This window comes from Athene noctua, chromosome 3 (assembly GCF_965140245.1).
Source record: "Athene noctua chromosome 3, bAthNoc1.hap1.1, whole genome shotgun sequence".
In the NCBI taxonomy this organism is placed as follows: Eukaryota; Metazoa; Chordata; class Aves; order Strigiformes; family Strigidae; genus Athene; species Athene noctua.
The window spans coordinates 6,842,982-6,867,876 of record NC_134039.1 but is presented as its reverse complement, the minus strand read 5'-3'; the positions used below and the strand labels follow the sequence as shown (position 1 = coordinate 6,867,876).

General features: G+C 40.6%; 1 protein-coding gene across 1 annotated transcript; it reads left to right on the top strand.

Annotated features, from left to right (window-relative positions):
* Nucleotides 1-1,512: 1,512 nt before the first annotated feature.
* GALNT8 (polypeptide N-acetylgalactosaminyltransferase 8) lies at nucleotides 1,513-23,547 on the top strand. Its single transcript, XM_074901220.1, has 11 exons — nucleotides 1,513-1,806; nucleotides 4,939-5,227; nucleotides 7,959-8,125; nucleotides 9,207-9,390; nucleotides 11,313-11,510; nucleotides 14,285-14,399; nucleotides 17,794-17,979; nucleotides 19,491-19,628; nucleotides 20,461-20,556; nucleotides 21,133-21,300; nucleotides 22,951-23,547. The coding sequence occupies exons 1-11, from the start codon at nucleotides 1,611-1,613 to the stop codon at nucleotides 23,128-23,130; spliced, it is 1,917 nt and encodes a 638-aa protein (XP_074757321.1). The 5' UTR covers nucleotides 1,513-1,610; the 3' UTR covers nucleotides 23,131-23,547.
* Nucleotides 23,548-24,895: the final 1,348 nt, after the last annotated feature.

Below are 24,895 nucleotides of genomic sequence, written 5' to 3'. Positions count from 1 at the left end.
CAAATGCTCTTCCTGGTATCACATATGCCCCATACCCTTAGGAAGTAACTCACCCATGACTCGGACAGCATCTGAACTTCAGGAAACACTGTGGGGGTGACTTTTCACTTGCCCAAGTTGCCCAGAGAGGTTGTGGAGTCTCCATCCTTGGAGACATTCAGAAGCTGTCTGGCTGTGGTCTTGGGCTACCAGCTAGAGGTGGCCCTGCTTGGCTGGACAAGATGACCTCCAGAGGTGCCTTCCAACTTCAGGCTTTGTGACTCTGCAGGTGGGCTTGTCAGGTGAATGGTCACACTGCTTACGAGCAATACACAGGTCTTGGGAAGACCTGTGAGACAAATAAATGGAAGTGAATAGCAAGAAGATCCACAGATCCATATATCCTGCCATTTATTTCTTGAGAAAGGATGTATTTTTGTCTTTTTTTAAAAAAATTTCTCCCCCCCTCCCCCTGCTTTCATTTCCATCAGCAATTAACATAGTGGAGGGATCTTGGTGTACATGACTGATTTGTTTTTCAGTAGTCTTGATCCTTCTCTTTTCATATGAATTGAGGTCAAAGTTTGATGGTTTTCACGGGGGGGGGGGGGGGGAGAGGATTATATACTAGTGATGTGAATTTGAAGAAATGTTTACAGCAATATGTACCTGGCATAACTTAGGGTTTCTGTATCAGGGGGCTGCAGGGCTGCCCTGTGGTAGAAGAGGCCATGAAGGGATAGAGATAAGAAAGATCATCAGTCCTTAAGGCAGGAGACACCCAGGGGGGATCGCTGAGCAAGCGGCGTGGGGCTGCAGACACACCTTTGGCAGGAGATGCCTCTGAAGGTGCTGTGTGTGGCCCTCGGGGGACACATGCCAGGGCAGGGACAGCCTTCGGGGACTGTGGCCAGCAGAAGACCCACACTGGGACAGCAATGCTGGGAAGCCTGAAGAAGCTTGATGTTATGGAAAGAAAAGCTCCATGAGCTAGTTGTTGTGAGTGCTACTTCCAATTCACATATGTGTACTAGGCAAAACCCTGCCAGTTGTGGTAGTGGTGAGCTGCAGGAGTGGCCTGTGTGGGAGAGGGCTGTGAAGTGCTCTATACCAGTCACAATTCCTTACAGCCAGCTCAAAAACTGATGGGAAATCCATTTTAATCTATTTTCACATTTTTGATTACTTAGATTCACAACTCCCCCACTGTGAATGACCAGGAAGCGTAGCATTAGCTTGCAGTTTATTCTGACTGTGTGTACATGTGCTTTGTTGCATGACAGGCTTTCTGACATCTACCCAACTAGTCCTTCACTTCCTACAGCATCACCCCAGGTGCTCACTCGCTTCACGTGACTCGTTACACAAGCCGGTGAGAGCTGCATGCTTTCTCCAACATAGATAACTTGTACAGATACATATAAACATGCCCGTGGAAACACCTGTAAGCTGTACCTTATCATCATCAGTTCTATGACTCATTAGACTCGGTTAATTACTTCATCTGTGCAGCCTTAGCTCTCAGTCAAGCAGAGGCAATTTGAAACTGCATTTGGAGAGAAGACCCAGTGCAGAACCAGAACCACAAACTCCAACCAGCAGCAGAACACTTGAGTTTCTTTAAGCTTACAATGGCACCCTGGAAGAGACCGCATCAAGTTGCACTGTTAATCGTGAACGCAGGTTTTGTGTGTTATCTTGTGCACTTACTGCAAGAGCAAAGAAAGGGAAGACTTGATTCCGTGGAAGTTAATCCTAGATTTCTGAACCAAGAGTATAACATCCTTCAGAGACTGGACCATTTGGACTGGAACATTCAGAACCTCTGTAAGTACAATGGCATGCTGCTTAATTTTCTGAGAATTAGGTATCTAGATTTCCTGAAGGACAGAATAATAGATAGCAGTGATAATGTTTGGGTTTTCCTGGACACTTCTGATTGTGGGGTGGGTTGGTTGTTTTTTTTCTTGTAGTCTTGAAAAAGATTTTATAACTTCTCTACTTACACACAAAACAATAAAGTCTTTCACAGTCATCATGGTGTTTTTGACATATCAGACAGCTCCTGACCCTGAATTCTTTTAAAAGTGTTAAGCAATTTTAGGGTGATTCTACCAGCATACTTATGTCAGGTGGCTATTACTCTTGTCACTATTTTGTTTGCCATAAAAAGCTATTTTTGAGAGAAACTGGAAATGCCCCGTTTCCTCAGCCTCTGCTGTGGGGATGAACAACAAGGGGAACTGCGACTCTGACTCTGTCTTTTTTTCTTTGTGTACCTTGAGCACAGACACAGTAGAGTTGCTGTGAGTAAAAGACGTTGATGAACTCTGAGTCACCTGATCGATTGGACTCTGTTCCCAAGCAGCATTAGCTGAAATCTGCTGCCAGGACTGTGTCTCTTATCCTGTAACAGTGAAAGGCCAACAGCATCCCAGCAGATGTGCTTGTATATAAGCAATATTGATTTAGAAAGGGATTTTTTTCTTTCTCACAGCAGGGTTTGTGAATTTTGACCTTGTTTTCAGGTATCTGTTGTAGGTTGGACTGTTGGGAAGTGGACGCAATAGAGCCATTTGAGTAAGGGCTGAAAAATCCACCTCTTCTCCTTTGGACCCCTTGACTCCCTACTTCTGTCATGTTGTTTGAATCTCATCACCTCATGGGGCAGTGGTAGGAGGGCTAAAGCAGACAGAACCCTGCTGGCTGGCATGGCTTTGTCTGTCATGTTGTCCACATCTCCTCACATTAGAGCTAGATGCACGCTGTGTAAAACAGGAGAAGAAACTGAGAATGTCTCAATCATCCAAGCCTGAAACTAGCTGTTTGAAATGCCACTTGAGGCACTCTTGAACTTGGTGAGAAATTTTCTCTGTACAGTTTGGTCAGGTTTAGTATCTCCTATCCCAAAGACCAGTATCCCATAATGTCACATTTATTGATGACTGTCTTCACTGGCACCTCTTTGAATGGGCATCAATACTGGGTCATATTTTTGTAGGTTATTTTAGAGCCATTTGAAAGAAAGCTGAAGAATTCACTTCAGTACTTAGTCACGGAATGAACCTAAGAGTTGAGGTTGGGAGGCACCTCTGGAGATGGTCTGTTCTACTGATTCATCTGCTCGAAGCATGATCAGCTAGAGGAGGGTGCCCAGGACATCACTGGGGTTTGAATATTTCTAAGGGTGGAGATTTAATGACCTATCTGCTTTATCTGTTCCAGTGTTTTATCAACCCAGCACTTTAAAAAAAAAAAAAATCTTATGTTTAATTGGAATTCCCTGTATTTTAGGCTCTTGTCCTTTCACTAGACACCAGAAGGAGACTCTTCCTTCATCTTTGCTAGACCCTCTCATAAGATATTTGTATGCATCAGTAAGTTCCCCCCCAACCCCCAAGCCTTCTCAGGGTCTCTCAGCTTCTCCTTGCATAACAGATGCTCCAGTCTCATAATCATCTTAGTGGCTCTTTGTAGGATTTTTCCCCAGTATGTCCATGCCTCTTGTACTGAGGAGCCCAGAAGTGGGCACAGGACTCCAGGTGTGGCCTCACCAGTGCTGAGTAGAGGGGAGGGATCACCACCCTTGACCTGCTGTCAATGCTCTTCCTACTTCACCCCAGGGTACTGTTGGCCTTCTTTTCCCCAGGGGCACACTGTTGTCTCATGGTCAACTTGGTGTTCACCAGGGCCCTCAGGTCCTTGTCTGCAAAGCTGCTTTCCAGCTAGTGCTGGTCCGTGGGGTTGTTCCTCCTCAGGTGAAGGACTTTACACCTGCCCTTGTTGAACCTCGTGAGGTTCCTGTTGATCTATTTGTCCAGCCTGCTCGGGTCCCTCTGAATGGCAGCAGGACTCTCTGGTGTATCAGCTGCTCCTTGCAGTTTGATATCATGCACAAGCTAGCTGAGGGTGCACTCTGCCATATTTTCAACATCATTAATGACCATATTAAACCAGTATTAGAACGAGTATTGACCCCTGGGGTACACTAGTGACTTTGTGCCACTGATCACAACTTTCTGATCCTGGCAGTTCAAACCTCCTTGCTATCCACTTACTTAGTGGATAATAGAATACTCTTCCTTATCTTGTGCATGAAGATATTGTGAGAGACAGTGTCAGAAATCTTACTTGAGTTTAAACAACATCCACTCATCTCATTCACCAATACAGTAATTTAATTGTAGAAAGCTTTAACTCACACAGGTTTTCTGTGCCTTTTTTATATGGCACAGTCCGATATTGTAAACTTAACAAGACCTTGAGAGATAAGGATTCGCCCTGTTCAAAGGTTTCTGACAGAGCGGAAATCAAAACTAACAATAAGCTTTTCAAAAGACACTGCAGAGGGCTTGTTTATTGTATTTATTTTCAGGAACAATATGTCCTAAACAACCTCACACAGACTATTTGTGCCTTTTCTTTATGGCACAATATTGTGAGCCTAATAAAGCCTTGAGAGATTAGGGCTTGCTTTTCTGCTCTTTCTGTGTGGAAGATTCAAAAGAATCCAGGAAGCTTATTAAAGGAGGTAGCAAAGGGTTTGCTTACTGTATTTACCTTCAAGATAAATATGGTATCAACAGCCTGACTTAGATAGGGATCCATTATGGATCACTAACACATTAATGTAACTGAAGCATAACATCATGGAAATGATTTGAGCTTGATTTAACATTTTTTGTGTTGCTTCTACTCCCAGATTTCTCCACTAATGCCAGCACAATGTCCCTTGTTTGTGCAGTTGAAAGCAGAATCTGACGCAGGGTACTGTGATGCTTATAAACTGTTCTCAAGGAGGAAGAAGGGTTTGATGCTATTCTCATGTGAACGTCAATTTAGCTGTAACTTCACATATTTCTTGACCTGAAGTGTTATAAGGAGAGTTGGGCTCAGTTATGATGATGAAGAGTGTTCTCAATTGCTGTTATAATCAATCCTCTTTTATTTTTCAATCAGCAAAATCAGTGGAAGCATTCCGTGAAAATATAAAACAAATAGAACATGATCTGAAGCTGCAAGATAACTCCAAGACTGAAGTACACAAAGCTGATAATGCAAAGGAGGAAAAGGAAATTGTACACCGTTTGCTGTACCCAGACTCAGCTTTGTTCAAACGCTGGGGTGCAGATTTAAGGGAGGAGGAGCAAACTGTTGCACAGAATCTGTTCTTAAATTATGGGTATAATGTTTATCTCAGTGATCATCTACCTCTGGATCGACCTATCAGAGACACCAGATCTCCCAGGTGCAGTATAAGACCTTTCTACATTCACAGGGAGACATGAAATTAAAGGGAAAGGGATCCTCATTGCTTAGACTAAGTTTAAATAATCTACTAACAGACCTTAATTTGTGCTGTTAGTTTAGGGATTTTTTTTTCTATGATTTTCTTCCAAATTTTGCTTAGACTTGTGGTACTCTGAAGACTGTAAAAAGAAGTCACAGTTTAGAGATGACACTTAGGAAAAAGAATATCATGTTAATATTATAATTGATACAGGATTTCTAACTGTTGGTAAAAAGGGGAAAAACTAACCATAGTATTCAGAAGATATGAGACCTTCCGGTCTGTTTACATTCTGTTTATGCCCCAAAGGCAGAACATCTGAAGCATTCTTTCTCTTGTCTCTTATTTTCTCTTGTGTAAGCCTTTTATATGCTGAGATATCCAAAGTGGTGTTTTTTAACACACACACACACCCCACCCCACTCTGGAAAACCCCCAAAATATAATCAATGAAGAAATAAACCCCTACATTGTAAAATTCTGTTCTTTTTAACAAAATGCTTGTTTTTCTTAGTTATGTTGCAGACTGTAAGTGGGCAAAACCTATACTGCTTATTAAAAGATGATATGAAATCAAACAGGAGAGGTGGCTGGAACTAATTATTGGCCAGTGAGTCCCATGAAGAGTGAGAGAAGATTCAGCACTTTACCTGAATCCCTAGCACTCTTATCTTTAGCACTGTAGGCACAGCACTGTTATCTTTAGTATTGTAGGCAGAGTCATGATGGCCTGGTGACCTTGTGAGCTTCCTCATAGCTTTATTTTCTCTCTCTGTTTCCCTCTCAAGTTATCAAAGAATCTAAGGATTAATTAATTGATTAAGGAAAAATATAGTGGGGTGAACATCTAAATGATTAAGATGTAGGTAAGCAGTCCATAAGAGGAAGCTTAAGGGATTTTTCCAGGAATTCATTGGTTCTTGAAGCCCATACTTAATACTTTTTAAGCAGACCAGTGGTGCTGTGGGAACTGGCATAAATACCCATTAAAAACCTCATTAAAAACCAAGTATCTGATTAAAAAAAGAGGACATTTTGTTCTTGTATAGTATGATAAGGTATACAATTTACTGCAAAAGATAATAGTAAGCTTTACAGGACTTAACTGCTGTCAATGTGCAAAAAAGCCACAGATATCCTGCAAGCCTACACCTTCGTACCTATGGTCACCTGTGCTAAATGTGATGGAGTGTTTCAGAAGAGGATGTGAGGGGCAGAGAGGATTGCAAACTGGGCATGAATTAACGATGTCGCACTTGGGGAAAAGGTGAATTGTCTTACTGGCAGCCCTCTGGAAGATGTAAAGAGCATGTTTATGCAACTGGGTCCTCATCGTACTGCTTGGATGGAGCCAGTTTTGTCTAAGGCAGACAGTAATAAGTTGCCCGTGACTGTGGGTGTCTGTGGAGCAGTGTTGCAGAGAAGGAGAAGGTTGAGAGAGATGGGCCTTGTGCACCAGTGATCCAGCCACAGATCCTCCCCAGACAGCCCTGAGCTGAACGATCCCCACGCTGCTGAGGGATTGTTTTGGGGAGCTGTCTGGAGCAGACGCCGCAGAGGTGGCTGGAGGAAGCGTGTGATGAGTCTGCATTGTCCTAAAGAATGGGTGAGGTGCTTGGCGCTCCTCTGCTTGGCATTGTAAAGAAATACATCATAGAGACGTATTTGCAGAGACTGCCTTTTGCAGATATTCGCTCAGGCTCTTGAGCTAATGGGTAATAAAGCTAATGGAGAAATTCCAACAGAAATGCATTCCCTTCTTGCACAGTTGCCACTGTAAAGGTCTACCTGGAGCGTGAGCTCATCTCTCAGACAGCTGCGTTATCTAGGTGCATGTCTCATGCAGTCTGAGTGTTGCTTTCATGAGCATGTTTCTAAGGATAGGGAGTGATCAGGCTGAGAATCCAGCCATGTGCTGTCGTCTGCTCTAGAGAGAGCTAATGCTGAGCACTGTGAAGAAGACCCAGTCCCCACCATCTGACTGGTGGCCAGGATGTTAGTTAGCAGAGCTTACAAATATCCCAAATATATAGTTAAAAAAAAAAAAAATAAAAAATTACAAAACCTTTTGACAGTAAACAGGCAAGTTTGTTTCAGTACTGGGAACAACAGACTCTGGGGTTGCATGGAATTCCACAAGACCGAGTTTACTCTGAAAGAAGGATTTTTTGAAGCTCTTTCAAGAATTTTTGAAGGGATCCCTTGTCCAGGGGAATCCTTCTTGCATGTCAGTTTACAAGTATAGCTAGACCTACTTTGTTCTTTATTGCACATGAAAAGGGATTATTCTCCAATTTGCTTTTGTCTGCTGTTAGATTTGGTTGTTGTCATCTCCTGTAAATGCAAAAAGACAAATTTCATTCACGTGACCGCTGCCATACAAGCTAATCATCACTGGCTGAGTTAGTTGCATACTTTATCTTAAATATTTTATAACCATTTTGGATTGAGAAACAGTAATTGTTCTTTTTGTTTTAACAGAAATTTTAACTTTACCCCAATGGTTTATACACATGCGTAACACAACTTGAATAATGAAACTTGGATTTGAGAATTCCTTTTTTTCTAGTCTTACACTGATTTTCACAATATGTTTTAAGCCAAACATCCCAATTCTGCCTTCTTGCAGCTGCCTTGCTCCCTGACTTTCTTTAGAACCTGTGCTAAAGTTGTTTGTCTTCTCTTACAGCTGTAAAATGAAAACCTATCCAAAAGATCTTCCAACACTCAGTGTTGTACTCATATTTATGAATGAAGCCCTGTCAATCATCTTACGTGCAATTACTAGTATAATTAACCGAACACCTTCTCATTTATTGAAAGAAATCCTCCTGGTAGATGATTACAGTTCTAATGGTAAGTGACCCAGGGAAAGTAGGAGTCTTGCTAATTTATGCCACTATTGTGTTAAATGAATATTGGCCTTTTGGGTGCACACGCAGTAGACCGTGTGCAATTAAGAAGTAAATTGCGTACAGGAAAAAAACCTAAAACACCTTAATAGCCTGAAAAAAGACAGCTAATAAGAAACAGGATGATGCTCTGCAGGTATTTTAAAAGGTTAAAAATTGAAGTGGGAGATTATTTATCATCACTGGCTCATCAGGCACAGTACCAAATTAAGAGTATGCTAAGAAAACTATCTCTATAGGTATCTGAAATAACTCCTTGAAGAGTGGTGTCTTGGGTTGTGGAAAATACTCGTAAGGGAAGCAGCGGGTGCACTGTTGCTCTTAAAATTGAACTGAACAAAGCGTTGTAAAATCATCTGTAAGAGACTGTCATGCCTCTGATCTTGAGTGCTCTTTTTTTTTTTTTTTCCTTTGCCTGATGAGATGTGTTTGATTTCTCATTTTTCTAAGGCTTTGTAGCTTCTAGAAAAACATGTCAGTCTGAGTCGAGTAAGAGTTTAAGTGAGTTTCCAAAATGATGCTAAGAGGTCCCAACTTTCTATTCCTTTTTTTCTGACACTATTTTTTTTCTTTGGTGAGGGAGTTGACATGCCTACAGCTCTTACAAGGAGCATTTCACATTTTCAGGGCTTGTTTATTTTCTCTTTTATTTTCCACATGGTAGAAGATAAACCCAGAAATTACTGCATAAGACACCTAATTGTTATGGCACACATCTGAAGTTTCTACGTACTGATGTGTTTATGTACAATTTAGAAGCCATACAATGGCACTATATGGAAATGAAATTTAGGTGCTTAATTGAAATCCTGGAATCGAAGCTGGCTTTAAAAATAAACCTCTTGGTTTCATGAGTACCTGAACAATTCTACCTGTTCTATTGCAAAGAACAAATCATTTTTCAGTCTGGAACTGGGAGAAGCTAGAAAGCCATTACTTACATAATCTTTTCCATTTCTTAATATTGATTCACTTTTTTTTTTTTTTTTTTTGATAAACCATTATAATGCGGGGTCTGGTTTTAGATGATTTAAAAGGACCTTTGGAAACACACGTCAAAAATTACAATGCAAAGCATCCTGGACTGCTGAAGATCATCAGACATCAGAAAAGACAAGGCCTAACACAAGCCCGAATTACTGGCTGGGAGGCATCAACTGCAGATGTTGTTGCAATTTTGGATGCCCATATTGAAGTGAACACGGCTTGGTAAGACTATGAAGACTTGGGGGTTTCTGAAGTGGGGAGAGGGAGTTGGACAAGGACTATAACTGTGTAGTTGGGACAAGTATCCCATATATGACTCTCCTTGCAGGCCTGCCACATGTTACTTAACAGCCACCAAGTAATCTATTTCTGAGAGGTGAAAGGATAATATTTTAAATAAATAGCAAAGCAAACAGGTAAGGGAGTAAGCTTTAGTGAAGAGGAAGAGAGAAGTGCCTTCCTTCTCTTTGTATTTATTACATTTCTAGGAAAAAAAGAATTCATGCAGTGAAATAACATAAGAATGATGCAGGTTATTCCACTGTCAGCAGCTGTGGCCCTTTATAAGCATATTAGACATCCGTAATACCCTATGACTTTAAACTGGGTTGGCTTTTATTCCAGCTTTGGCTAATGTTTATCTGCTGTTGCCTGTTAGTTTAACAGGGTATCATAGTTCTGCAGAACTCTTTTGCAAATGGAGACAAAACAAGTGGCTGATGATGGATATTTACATTCCGTTAGGTAGTGATATCTGTGGTACTGTTTTGTGTGAAATCTCTTTACGTTCTCCCCACTCTCAGTTGTTGAATTCACTGACTGACTATCGTCCGTGTTGTCTCAATTTCTGGGAGCGAGGTTCTTCTCCCAGCCCTTCTCAGGCCAAAATGACTCTATGTGGTCCAGGTCTCTCCTTCTCTCTTGATAACATACTAACTGACGCTCCCTAGCTGTTACAGTCTTAAAGGTAACGCTGAAGTCCTTTAGTCATGGCTTTCAGGACTCATCAGGCTGTCAAGAGTACGTAGGGAGAGATAAGGTCAGTTCTTTTAAGCTTAACAATAGGGGTCCAGTAAAAAAACTCCCTCTGTCAGAGTCCGGTATTCTCTGGCCAGGTTCTTTTGAATATTCCACATGAGGAGGGTTTAAAGTTTTCATACTAGATTTACTTATTTGAAGATACATGGGATTTCAGTTTAGAAAAGTGATACAGCAATATGCTGAAATCACAACGCAAGCGCAATGCAGCAGTTGCAATATACACCATACAAATGAGATTCACATTACTATAGGCTCACCATCAAGATGCTGGGCATCCCTAGTTGGGAAGGAATACATGGGTTGAAGCCAACTCAAGCATGTTGCTTTCTTCAAAGTTAATTTTTCAGGGTGTTCAATTTCTATACCGTATTTTGGGCTAAGCCATGTATAGACTTCCCCCATGTTGGTCTGGCTGACTTAGGAAGGTAATACTTTGTACTGATTATTTTAGGAAGGCCATGTACACAACCAGCTGACCCACTCAACTGATACTGCTGTTTATCTGCCACAAAGGCCACTCTCCAATCCCCTTGGTGTTGGGATAAGTTCAGTTTCCTTTACTATAGCTGTGGTCACTCCCTGTGTTCTTCTCTGAGCTTTATGAGCACATCATCCTTGCCTGTCTTCTCTGAGCCTTCTCCCATTGTAGGGGTTCATCGATCAGTCACATCCTTCCCTCATACAGCAGCCATGCCATCAAGGCACAGGGAAAAGATGGTGAATGGTCAACTTCAGGGCTTACAGCACCCCTCAGAGCCTCCTTCTTTTCCTTTTCCCTTCTTGTCTCTTCATGCAGATATTGAATATTCTCTGGAGCCTTTAGGAAGCAGACCCAGGTAGCAATAAACCCAGCAAGTTCAGTGTGGAACCTATGGTTAGTTTATTAGTGACAGTCAAATTGCAGAAGCAGCCTAATGAAAGGGAGAATTGAGCCATGGCATTAGCAATTTGGGTTACTAGAAGTCCAAGTATATAACTTTTTGTAAAGGCCAAAGTCAGTGACTTAAAGTAGCTAACCCAGTTTTAGAAACAGGTGCTCAAGTTAGTACTGTTCATTAGTTTTCCACTTTTTCAAGCTGAATAGACTCTGTTAATTTTGGTAGGGCTGAACCTATTTTGTCTCGACTAAAAGAAGATCGCACTGTTATAATATCACCAGTATTTGACAATATTCGTTTTGATGACTTTGAGCTTCTTCAGTATGCAGTGGCTGCAGATGGATTTGACTGGGCACTCTGGTGCCTTTATGAACCTTTACCAGCTGAATGGTATTCTCTGAAAGATGAAACAGCTCCAGTCCGGTAAGTATGGATAGCATTTGAGAGCAAGTCAAGATACATGCTATCGAATGTAGAGCTAGCAGATGGAAGGAGTTGTTTCACAGGTGGTGGGATAGATACCTACGAAACACATTATCTACATAGTTGGTTTGGAAGTTGGGACCTTTAGCAGTCCTGAGAAATCTCAGTACACCAGTTGCAGAGTTATGTTACAGAATCTGCTCTGTGCTGATCCTGCTGTCAGATTTTCAGGCAATCCCTGAGTCATTGATTTTTCTGTCTTATGTTCTTTAGCTAGGAATGTGGTAGGAATATTTAATGACTGTACAAGATGAACTGTGGTCCTTCTCCATGCTTTCCCAACAGTATGGAGTGAATCTCACAATTTTGCTGGGCAATTGCATGTCTGAGCTGTGAGGACTCACATGGATTCAAGTTGTGCAGTTTTTTCTTTGAAGATGTTGGGGTGACATATGATTACAGTGATCTTGGGCAGGCTTTTTCAGCCCTTATCACTTGTGTATCATACAAAAGCAAGAAAAAGACATGAACACAATACACACAGTTGTTAAAATTAAAGTGACCCCTTACTGCTAGGCTTAGGATCCAATATATTTGCTTCTGTTCCTGATACCTTCCTTAACTGCTCAGATTAGTTTATGTATTCAACACAAGATGGTTCTGGTAGTATGATACCAGCAGCCTTCTCGTGTTGAATACATACAGCCATTTGTTTCCTTGTTCTACAAGGATGTCAGACGTTGTTGACTGTCCTTTAGCTATTAACAGCCATCTATCAAACAATATTAAAAAAAGTGACATGACTTAAGATACAGTTATCAGATTTTTCTATTCCTATCTTACTTTATTGGGTTTACGTGACAAGGTTTTGCTAGGAAGGGCTGCAGGGCTGGCTTCTGTGAGAAGAGGTGAGGAGTTTCCCCTATGTTGAACACAGCCTGTTCCATCTGGCTCCAAAACGGACATGGTGGTGCCCAAAGCTGAGCCAAGCAGCAACACTGCTGGTGCCTCTTTGATAACGCATTTAAAACAGGGTAAAAAAATGTTGTGCAGCAGCTATGAGTGAGAGAAGTGAGGAAGAAATATGAAACAGCCCTGCAGACACAGGTCAGTGAAGGAGGAGGGGGAGGAGGTGTTCCAGGCACCAGAGCAGAGATTCCCCTGCAGCCTATGCAGAAGATCTTTGTGGAGCACACTGCCCCGCTGCAGTGTGTGGAGGACCATGCCAGAGCAAATGTCCATGTGGCAGCCCCTGGAGGACCCCAACTGGAGCCCGTGGATGTGCCCTGAAGGAAGATGCAACCTGTGGGGAGCCCATGCTGGAGCAGGCTCCTGGCAGGAGCTACAGCCTGTGGAGGAATGATCAGGCAGGAGCAGGTTTTCTGGCAAGAATTACAGCCTGGGTAGGACCCATGCTGGAGCAGTCTTCTCCTGAGTAACTGTACCCTGTGGAAAAGGACCCATTCTGGAGCAGTTCTTGAAGGACTCCATCCCATGGGAAGGACCCCTGGAGCAGGGGAAACATGCGAGGAGGAAAGAGTGGCAGAGATGAAGTGTTATGAATTCACTAGAACCCTCATTTTCCATCCCTATGCCCTACTTGGGGAAGAGGGAGGAGGTAGAAGAGTCAGTAGTGAAGTTGAACCTGGAAAGAAGGGGGGGATGGAAGGAAAGTGGTTTATTTTTGGGTTTATATTATTTCGCTATCCTCCTTTATTTTTAATTGGCAATAAATTAAATTAGTATTCCCCAAATTGAGTCTATCTTGCTGCTCATGACAACTGGTGAATGACCTCCCTATCCTTATCTCAACCCATGAGTTTTTTCATTTAATTATCTTCCCCTGTCTTGCTACGAAGCCGCCAATGAAAGAGCGGCTTCGTGGACACCTGGTGCCTCCAGCCAAGATTAAACCACCATACTTATTTACATAAAGGGCTTTAAAATTTACTGTGAAGGAAAGGCACTGTGAAAATATTTGAAAATAATGTACTGTGTTGTCAGTTGAGATGGAAGATTTCTTAATTTGTATAATACTACACCTGGTAGCCAAGAATTGGAGATAAGGTTGCACAGATACCTAGATAAGGAACTCTGGGTCAAATTGTCACTTCGTATGTGTTAAAAACATTATATAGTGAGCATTGTTTGGGCAGGAGAATGGAATGAAAGCAAACCGAATGTACATTGAAGAACGTTTCATAGAGGGTTATCCACGTTTAGACCAGAGAAAATAGAAGTGGGTTTGGTCATAGAGAATGGGGATGTCAAACTATCACCAAACTCCCTTTCAGTCCCCTTTCCCCCACTGGATTCATCTACAGTGGAACTGGTCCTGCCAGTCAATTGTCTCCTCTGTCTTTCAAAATCTTGATTGACAGTGATTCCACAATCCACCTTGGCAATGGGCTTTAAAGTTTCTTTAATGTTAGGTAAAAAATTTGTAATGTCCGATCTCATTCTTCTTTGCTATAATTTAATCTGTTTTCCTTCGTCACATTTTGAAAATATGAAAACATGTAACATCATCTCTCAAAATAGATTTAATTATTTAAAAACTAACTAGATCATGCTTTTTAGACCATTGGTTAGGTTATTTGCTGTTTTCTGATTCTTTAATATTGATCTAAATGTTGTTTTGAATTAAATCTACTACTCTCTCTTGGATACAACTGGAGTCCTTTTGGAAGTTCAAGATGTGACTGATGGCTAATTGACATTACTTATTTCCATCACTGTTGCTCCTTTCTAATTTTACCTCTTGGGTTCTCCAGGAGCCCATCTATAATGGGGATTCTTGCTGCAGATAGGAAATTTCTGGGTGAGATTGGTGTACTGGATGGTGGAATGCACATATATGGAGGAGAAAATGTGGAACTTGGCCTGAGGGTAAGCCTATTTTTTAATCTTTTTCTGAAAGACAGGGAAAATTAGTATGTGATTTTTTTGAAGCACTCAAGCAGATGGTTATTGTCCAAAGCAGGAGTTGATATTTCAGAACAATTCTCTTTTAGTTTGGGTACCAAAGGGAAGTGATGGATTTCCAAACATGTTTAAGGCTCATCAGTAGGCTTTTGTTGATACTTAAGGATTTTGCCTCTTGACTCAAGAACCTAGTTCAGTGAGGAAATACTGAGTCTTGCAAGATGTGGTTCTCTGCAGAAATTTAAGGCATGTATTTCTTGGCTCAGCAAAAGAATCAAATAAGATGAAGTCAAATGAAGCTATGTATTAGGAAAAAAACCAAAAAACCCCCAAACCCAAACTAGAAAGAGGTCTGTCTGCCCTTAGAGGTAATGTGTTCTTCAACTTTGGATGTCTTCAAATCAAGAATGGAGGCCTGGTTTTGGTTTGGTTGGTTTTGGTTTGGGTTTGGGTTAGTTTTGGTTTGTTTTTGGTTGGGTTGGGGGTTTGGGTTTGGTTTGTTTTTTCTCCAGAATACTTTTATCTGGAGTGATATTAGGGAACATGTGAGAACACTAAAAATTCCATTGATGACTATTTTTTAAAAGTAGCGGTGGCTGGAGATATTCTAGAAGACCCGAGGAAAAAATAAAAAATAAAGAACGTAGCAGTTATCTCTATAAAGAAGAGAAAGGATGGCAGGATGTGAGAATTATACACCTGCTAGCAAGACTTAAATGTATAGGAAAAAAGGTCGATTATTCTCTTTCTCTGTAAACATGAAAGCTAAGGGGCTTTAAAAGAAGTCAGTAACTAGTTTCAAAACATGAGGAGGAGGTACTTCATTCTTCCAGTAGCAGACCAGACCAACAGAGCAGGAGCAGAGCTCCTTCCAAAGGGTATTGTGGGTCTTAAAAACTTGCAGTCATTTGTAGCAAGACTGAACAGTTATGGAATAAAAATCTACTCAGAGTTAGTAAACAAAAGTGAATCATGGGAATATGGAGAAAGTCCCCTGACCTGAAAATAATTGGGGGCCATGAGAGGTAACATACATGCTTGTCTTGTTCTTAACCTTCCTCAGGAATAAGTTTGCAGTCACTGTGGGATACAGAATACTAGGCTAGATGAACCATTGGTCCACTATGGGCATTTTATCATGTTCTTTTTTCTTTTTTTGTTCTGGTATTTCTTAGGAAGCACATAAACAATAACACAGACAACATAATTTTGTCTGAACAAATCACATGAAACAAGTTAGGGTTTTTTTTCTATAACAGAGTAGCCTGCTTTGTGCAAAGAAGAAAACCAGCACGAATTAGGAGAAACATGAAGAATAAACAGCTGCAGAGGTGTAGGTGGGGAAACATCCAGTTAGAAAAGAACTGGGAGTAACAGACTTTGTATGAGTCAACATGGCTCTGCAGCTAGATGGGAAATGATGGTGTTGATGATCCTTTTCTTCTACTACTAAGTTCTCTTCTGGAGTTGTGTTTTGAGTTCTGAGGCTACACATCAGGAAATACATGGAGCAATTGAATAATCTGAAGGAAAGGAAAGAGAACAAATAGAGTTCCTGCAATATGTGACATTATAGTAGAAATAGGCCTAAATGAGGTTTTTTGATTTCAAAGAATTGTAGAATCATTTGGGTTGGAAGGGACCTTAAAGATCATCTCATCCCAACCCCCTGCCATGTGCAGGGACACCTTCCACTAGCCCAGGTTGCCCAAAGCCCCGTCCAACCTGGACTTGAACCCTTCCAGGGAGGGGGCAGCCACAGCTGCTCTGGGCAACCTGTGCCAGGGTCTCACCACCCTCACAGGGAAGAATTTCTTCCTCATAGCTATTTTAAATCTATCCTCTGTCAGTTAAAACCTGCTAACCCTTGTCTTAACACTACATGCCCTTGTAAAAAGCCCCTCCCCAGCTTTCCTGTAGCCCCTTTAAGTACTGGAAGGCTGCTCTAAGGTCTCCCCAGAGCCTTCTCTTCCCCAGGCTGAACACCCCCAACCCTCTCAGCCTGTCCTCACAGGGGAGGTGCTCCAGCCCCCTGATCATCTTTGTGGCCTCCTCTGGATTTGTAGAAGAGACGATCAAGAGAAAATGTGCAACAGTCATCCAAACATGTTAAGTGCTATGTTAAACAAAGCCCTTGTGTGTGAGGCACCACACTGAGTCATGTGGATGTACTAACTTGGGTTGATACTATATCGGAGCTGTTGTCAGATTTCTCCATTACTGGTGGTGGACATGGCCAAAGACCCCACGCTTCAGATTCTGTCTGTGAGACTGAAATGTCACATGTCGTTATCTCATGTCTTGTGAGGCAGGTTGTAAATTAATATTTCAGTTCTGTTGCTTGGAAAAACATTTGCGCTATTCACAGCAGTGGCAACGTATGTCTACTCTGTAGTCATTTACAGAAGTGCTGGGGGTGAAAATAATGGAGAAGTCAGTTCAGTTAAAACACAAAGCTTCTCTGAAAATTGACTGTAAAAATAGTATTAAAGATCTCTGTTTATTTCCATCCTGAGGGTTTCTTGTGTCAAATATTCTTGGTTAGCATGCAAGCAGCCTCTCATGTTTTCCTTTACTCAGCTGCCAGTCCTGGAAAATTTAATGTGCACAGGTGAAAGAATTCTATAGCACATAACGGAGCATTGTGTGATGATCCCTGAACTAGGACAATAAATCCACATCGTGCAGTGTCATGTGGACTTGCCACCTTGAGTTCAGCTCTGCATAGCTGCTCACCTTTTGAAGAGCTTCCACACTTACACTGGTTCGTGTATAGTCAGGTTGAGTGTGTTTGTTCTCAGCCTTCTGTACTTTAGAATTATTGGTTGTGGCCTGCTTAGGTATCTCTCTAAATTTCATGTAGGTATTTTCCAGGAATCCACTGGATTTTTTCTTTCTTCTGAATTCTCCCTAGGGTGTAAGATTTTGCATGACCAGTTTTGCTCTTGACATGTCCTGGGCAATGTCAGTGCTTCTGAAGGATTTAAGCCCATAACCACCACAGTATTTAGCAGTCTAGCTCCTAGTGAGATCAGTTGGAGGTATGTACCAGTTTGTCTTTGTGCATCTATGCCAACTGATCTGGATGCCTTGTCACAGGAAATCAGTGAGTAGTTTTGTTAATGGTGATGGCAAAGAAAAAGAAGAAATAATATACCTTTACTCTCTTGGACCTGTGATAGGGCTACACACAGTAGAAATGAAAGGTAGTGAAAAGTTTTTTTCTTTCACTCAAGCCAGGAAATAGAGCTTTGAATGTTGAGCTGGTGGGGAGCAGAAATAGGAGCACTTCAACAAAAAATGCAAAGAGTTCGAATAAATAGGCAACTTTACCTCAAATTCTCTCTCCTTGACCTAGGCTTGGCAGTGTGGAGGTAAAGTAGAAGTTCTGCCCTGTTCAAGAATCGCTCATTTGGAAAGAGCTCACAAGCCTTACTTGCCGGACTTGAGCGTTGCAGTGAAACGCAACGCCTTGCGGGTAGCTGAAGTGTGGATGGATGACTACAAGAACATGGTCTACTTTGCATGGAATCTTCCAATGGAGGTGGGAGTGTTTCTCTGTGTTTCAAATTGGAATCCAAAGTCTAAAAGTGGTCAGATAAGAGTATGTAGTCACACAAAAAGAAGCATAGTGTGGTTATAAGAGTCACTATGAAAAAAAATAAATTGATTTGTTAATAATTATTGATACGGATATGGACAGATTTATAATTATTTATAAGGTCACAGACATGTTTCTCTTAGACCAAGAGCTGATGCCTAACTTAAAGAATAGAAAATTAAATTGTTTAACATTTATTTTAACTTTTTTAGGGAAAGTAGGGAATATTTTACCTGGTACAGTCATAATTTTGCATGAAAAAGAAAGCCTCTAGTGATCTATATGTCCCTCAATATCTTTTAAATAAGCAAAACTGAACTCTAAATAGAGAATTCAATTATTCTTCATCACATACCAAATGATGGCGAATGATCACTTTTATTAAGTGAGCTCTTCTCTCTGCAGCCCAAATTTCTGCTTTTTATTTTTTTCCTGAAAGAAAAAGGCAAAAGTCTTATAGCGTCCTTGGAAGGTTGAGAAATTGTAATGCCAGGAAATGAAGAACTTTCCTTTAATGATAATTATAATGATCTAAGTCCTTTAAATTGCAGGGTTTTTCTTCTCCTTTTGATTAATTTCAGTACTTCTGAATATGTTTTTAACTTCTCCCCTGCACACTGTTGAAGATACTGGAAGTGTTACGACCAAGTCTTTTGAATATTGGTCATTTCAGTTAATAAAAGAAAACTATGATTTTTTTTCCAGACTGCACTTCAGTGGGTTTATGAATATAACAATGAAAGAATAACCTCCTATTTAGGAGGCTTGTGTTTTCTTGAATAGATATTAAAGAAACAAATTTAAAAATACAGTGATGTATCATAAGTTAATACTTCAGAACAATCCACTTCCCTTCCCCATTTTACTGTAAATATTTGGAATATTTCATCTGAAAATGCTAGTCATCAAAACCTGCTTCAAGTCTATTTGAAATTACTGACCTAACTTATTCAAGCCACAGACTGTGTTTTAGAAAACCCCTTAAAGACAAGCTGTAAGCTCCTGTTGATCTCTACTAAACTTTTCTGCTGGAGCTGTTCCACTTTGTATAAGAAGTTACGTAGTCTTGGAAACAATAGTTTGAATCTTAATTGCTCCCATGAAGTGAGTGTCACAGTCAACAGACTGTTGATCAGACTAAGTGCTGTGTTATTTCTCACGTTGAGCTAAATTATTTTTTGTCAGTATGAAATAAGAAAACTACTTCCTAGCCGTATCTAACTTTCATATTCTTTATATTTATGAAGTCATAACATGTTTGTTTTTCAGTAATTTATTGGTGTCTCTAGGAAAAACATGTTCTGAAATTCTAAAGTTGAAAAAACATATATTTTAGTTAACTGTTAAATATATTTTTTATGTTATGAATAGACAATATGGAGAAATAAGTCTGTATTTTCCCTAGTGTCTCATGCCACTTTAATGTTCTGAAACTAAATGTGGTGTTCTTGCAGAATCCTGGAATAGACTTTGGTGATGTTTCTTCCAGAAAAGAGCTAAGGAAAAAACTAAACTGTAAAGGCTTTGACTGGTACATAAAAAACATTTACCCTAATTTAATATCTCTTCCCAACATTGTTGGCTATGGAACAGTAAGTACTGAGTCTAATTATTTGAAATACGGAACAACTCATTAGCTTCACCGTTATGAAGAATTGTTGTGAACATTGTTTTGCTGATTATGGTATATTTTCCTAGAAACTTTTAAAAGACTTTTACATGTCTTTCTAGACACTAAAGCTTTTTAAAGTCTTTTTCATACTAATTGTCAGTTTAGAATTTCTAAACTGTGTTTATTGTTATGTACTGATGGGAGCACAACAGTTTGGGAGAGTGCTTAACATGCTTTCTTTTTAATTTTAATTGCATTCAGAATTCACCTATTGACCAACAAGAATGGATTAATATCTTCTTGTAAGGGCCTGAATTTTTCAATGGAATAGTGTAGATTTTTTTTCTTCAGAGATTAGCAGGATAATTTGGAAAGCACGTAGATGTGAATCAAGATAACATATAGTACGTTGGAAGTCAGGCAAAAGAGAGAACTAATCATCCAGGCCGCAGTGGCTTCTTGGTGTAGGGTAGGCATTTTCTGGACCCGAGGTTGCATACCTTGCTGTATCTGGGCAGTGGTACTCACCCGTTCGGAGCTGCCTGGTGACCTGTGCACGTGCTACCTGGCAGGATATCAATGAGTCTCTGAAGTACCTTAGATTTACTTTTGATTTTTGCTGTGATGAATCATTTCTACAAAGGAAATCTGAGATTTATTTTCTAAACCCAGATTGTATCTCCCACTTCAGGATTCAATGCAGAGCTCTGAATAAAGTAGCCTTGCTCTCGGGACAGTTTCTAAAATTAGCGGTGAGGAGTTGAAAACGGGATTGTGGTTCCTCACAGTAACTTTCCTATTTTATTCTGCAGATGAAAAACACATTGAAAGAAGACATCTGTATTGATCAAGGGCCTGTCCCTGGAAACACACCAATTATGTATCCCTGTCATGCATATTCACCACAGGTAACGCAAGCAACTGATCAGATCTTCACATATGAGCTGCTGCTAACTGTTCCTTTCCACCCTCCACAGAGCCACTTCAAACCTATTATCTCTGTGCTATCTAAAGGGGAATATTAACCTTTATTCCATTAAATCCTGCCCCCTAATGCAACTGGCAGCAGAGCAGGTTCCCATGAGGATCTAAGTGCATTAAACTAAGGCTTTTGGTTTAGCCTTGCCAAAAAATTGTGAGGCCTCCTGTTGATACTGAGTTGATCTTGTTGATTAACAGAAGATCAGTGGGATGAATGGGAGAGAGGTGGAACTCTTCCTCACACCTCATTGCCCATCCTCTCAGTAGAGGGGAAGCTAAGGGTTACCGTTCAATTGCAAGCGTCTTGCTTTTTTTCATTGGAAAGCAGAAAGATGATGTATAGAGTTAAATTCATCCTGGTTTAATTACTGAGAGATCAGTGAATGCTGATGCTGTACAGCTGATACCTCTCAATACCAGTTTTGGAACTGTCTGCTATCATTTGCTGATGAGATTTCCCTGGTATTTTAACTCACTGACAGTGGTGTCACCTTCCCTTTCAGCACATCTTTTATCACAGCACTGGAGAAATGTATGTAGGAGGTTTACGTGCCCGACGGAATACAGTTGATAGATGTCTAACAGACCCTGGGAATGGGGATCAGCCACTTTTAGAGCAATGTGACACAGCTGTGAATAAAGGCCTGAACTTGCATTGGGATTTTAAGCAGGTAGGTGGATTTCTATAACCCCACATTTCAATAAGCTTTCCCATTATCATGAATCCTTAGACGCTTTCCTTGCAAAGCAGTTTGCTTCTGAAAAGCATTGCCTCAATCTCAAGACTTGCAGGTGCCACTGCAGGAACCACGGTGAAGGTGACTGAGTCTTCAGGGATCTGTGATGTTAAAAATGAGGGAATGGTAACACCACCGAAGTTAACCAGTTCTCACTTGTTATCTGAACCATAGCCACTTATTTTTTCAATTGTCTGTCTGAGTGGAATCAGCGGGTTTAAGCCTTTACTTAAAGGTTTAAGTCTTTTGATTTTTAGCTGGCCTGACTACAAACACTCACTCGCTCATTTACCACAGTTCAGCTAATGGGCAGGAAATGTGCAAGCCCAGGTGCCTCTGCTTTTGATGGTGTGATTATAACATTGTGAACTCTCTCCACTGTCTGTTTTTCCAGCCTTTTCATGGGACCTGCTGGTCTTAGGGAAAAAGTGGGCTGATGCCTCATCCTGCTTGTTCTCTGGTACCACCTTCTGTAACGGCATCTGAGCATGGGAATCCTTGTTGGAGATGAGGTTAGGTTCATCCTTTCAGAGCTCAGGTTATAGCTGGTGATTAGAGCATTCACCCCATGGTCACTTGTCTCCATCTGTGCAGGATTTATGCCAGCTGATGCCGACATGCTTAAGATCCCAAGTGATACTTTCATATTCTGTTTTCAGTGCCTCTGAATACGGAATATGATAATGCTGGCTTAGCTAGTCTAAGACAGATACTGCTGTGCTGCTGGGGCAGGATAAACAGGCAGCAGCAACAATGACCGAGGGAGAGGTGGGAAAGGAAGCCATGCAGCTTCTCCCCTCTCAGGCAATACAAACCTTATTAGCTTTATGTAATTAATAATTAATTTTACATGTAGCATATGGGCCTGTTTACTGTATCCCTCTCTCAATGCAAAACCAAGCAGGAGACAAATCTTTGCGAGAGCGTGTTGGAGAACAGAGGAGCTGAATTAAAGGTGAAGATTTCAGTGATGTGCACCAAATAATATAGACCCACGCGGTCTCCAGAAATTCCGCTAACATGGGATTTTCTTTATCTTTAGTCTGGTCTGTAACCACAAAATTTAGCAAAAAGTGCACGTATGTTTCTGGAAGGTTTAAACCCACCTTAAAAGTAAACCTTCAGTTCCTTGTGTGCATCAAGCATTATCATAGTGGAACAACTGGCTGCTTGAAGGAGCCGGGTTGGATCCTGTTTGCTCTGGAGCCCAACCCCTTAGGAAAATCTTCATTTCCGGCATGATGAGTTGACTTAATCACGCCCTACCCCATTCACAACAGTTAGTACTGAAATATTGACTTAGAGATAAGAGATGAATATTCTTACTTGTTATTAGCTCTCTTCTTTCAAAACAGGATACAGTACAGACACAAAATAAACCTCTAAATATATTTTAATATGCCTTGGAGACTTCCATAAGCTGTCACACATCATTAGCCTGAGTAAAATGGAACACTCTTCTTTCAGGTCTGTGACCTACTAGAGTTTCTCAAACACATTTGTGGAGTCCAAGAGACTTGCTTCCTGACTGAGCACTAAATTTATAAGCCCTCAGTTTCCCTCATACTTCCTTTCCTTTTGTAGGGATCAGCTGTAATCAACAGGAGCACTAAAAGATGCCTCGAAATCACAACAAATGATCGAGCTTCACACAGACTCGTAATGCGGACATGCACAGGACAAAGGTGGAATATCCAACACACAGTTAAGGACTGGGGAAAGAAAAAAGGCCATGAACAAAAGACACAGCAGTCAAAGCATTGACTAAAGGACATTTTCCCTTGAAAATTGCTACGTTCATAATACAGCACTGAAGGCCATGATTTCAAGAGTTTGTTTACACAGGATCCTACGATGTAGTAATTTCAAGAGCTACGAGCTACTCGTACAAAGGTGCAAGTTCATCTCTTCACACTCTTGGGGTATCACCCCCAGAGTTTCCTCAGTTAGGAAAATGATTGTTTTTGCTCTTTTTTATTATCACCAGAGAAAAGCAGTTACGTCTAAGAGTGTTTCAACTCACCTGAGTTCCTTATGTTGTCCTTTGGAAGTGCCTATCTCTGCTCATTAGTGAAAGACTAGTGTAAGGTCTCTAACTTTTGAACTTTGGCATTTTGGCTAGATGTGAAAATTAAAAAGAAACGAAAGTATGTCTGACTTCCTGTTGTACACAGTTTGTCTCGTGCTGAAACGGACCATTTTTCCTGTCTTGTGTCATATAGATAATGCAAAACTTCTTGTCCACATGTGTTCATGCAAGTTTGTGAAATGAAATACATCCCTGTACTTCTGTTCCTGTAATTTGCCTGAGTATGATTCAGTTTCTCAGTAAAGTTTATTAGATTCAGCAGTGTGCCACACTAAGGCTGTTTTATGTTTACCTATATGAAGTTTGCTTGTGCTAGCCAGCTCACAGCATGGATAAAATCCAGTCGAGCCCTTGGAAACAAGAGGATTCAACTCAATATTTTCCAAAAACCAATATGAGACCAATGCAGTAGCATATCTCTGTCAAAGAAACCAAATAAAATACAGAATGAGTTGCTAAAGGGACGCAACTTCCAAATAGACACAATATGAGTTCCTGTAGAAATAGGATTAGGTGGAATTGGCTCTCCTACTTCTTAGAGTAACCACTCCTAGGACCTATGCTTATTTGTTAAAAGGAACTCCTGCAAAATAAACATTGAAACATACAGAGTTTCAGCCTGGAGTAATTCTGTTTATCAAAAGGGTGCCAAGCATTTAATTGGAATAGAAAGTATATTCAACATTTGTTTGAAAATAAGCCAATATAATTTGTTTTTTCTTTTCTAATTTCTCTGTAAACTTGATGTGAACAATCTGGCCCTGATATTCAGGACTGGAATTGGACAAGCTCTTCTTAAAGGAGAGTCTTTGATCCTTAGGGTCCATATTTTTCTGTTCTGGAAACTGATTCTTGAAAATGCCACACTTTAACCAGATTCAATTTAAATTTCTAAAATCGACTTCTATTCCCATGTCCTGGGTCAAAGCCAACACCACTGAAGAAAGGAGAGTATGTGCTCTGGTTGTTTTCTGCATCTTCAACAGCGTGTCTTACCAAAGCCAAAGGACTAGCATTTGGCAAGCACAATGAAGACAGCTGGAATTTTGCTAGTACAACTGAAATGATAATCTGGCCTACTGGTGATGATGAATAAGAAGTGTTTACATAATCATTTTTCCACTTTAATCTGCCACTTCAATAGAATGTAATAGACATATGAAGAATTTTGTTTTGAACTTAAAGTTTGGAAAACATTAAAAGGTCTAGATTCAGAATGTCTAGATTTTCTGGTTCTTAACATATGGCCTCTAGTTATACATGGGTGTCAACACTGAAACAAAATGCTTCAAATATTTTGATTTATCTCAAGTGTGAGTTTTTTTAATTTCCTGAAGTCCCTCCATAAATGTGACTTTCTGGCTAGTTTTGTAATGAGGGAAGATAGATAAGAACTCAATTTTAAGACTAGCGTTTTCTGGTGATGCTTGATGAGACATA

Excerpts from the sequence above, each read along its gene's own strand:
- GALNT8 (XM_074901220.1), top strand. The coding sequence starts at position 1,611 with ATGGCACCCTGGAAGAGACCGCATCAAGTTGCACTGTTAATCGTGAAC. Across the intron at positions 5,228-7,958 it reads AGAGACACCAGATCTCCCAG|CTGTAAAATGAAAACCTATC; the intron begins GTGCAGTATAAG and ends CTTCTCTTACAG. Across the intron at positions 20,557-21,132 it reads GTCATGCATATTCACCACAG|CACATCTTTTATCACAGCAC; the intron begins GTAACGCAAGCA and ends CTTCCCTTTCAG.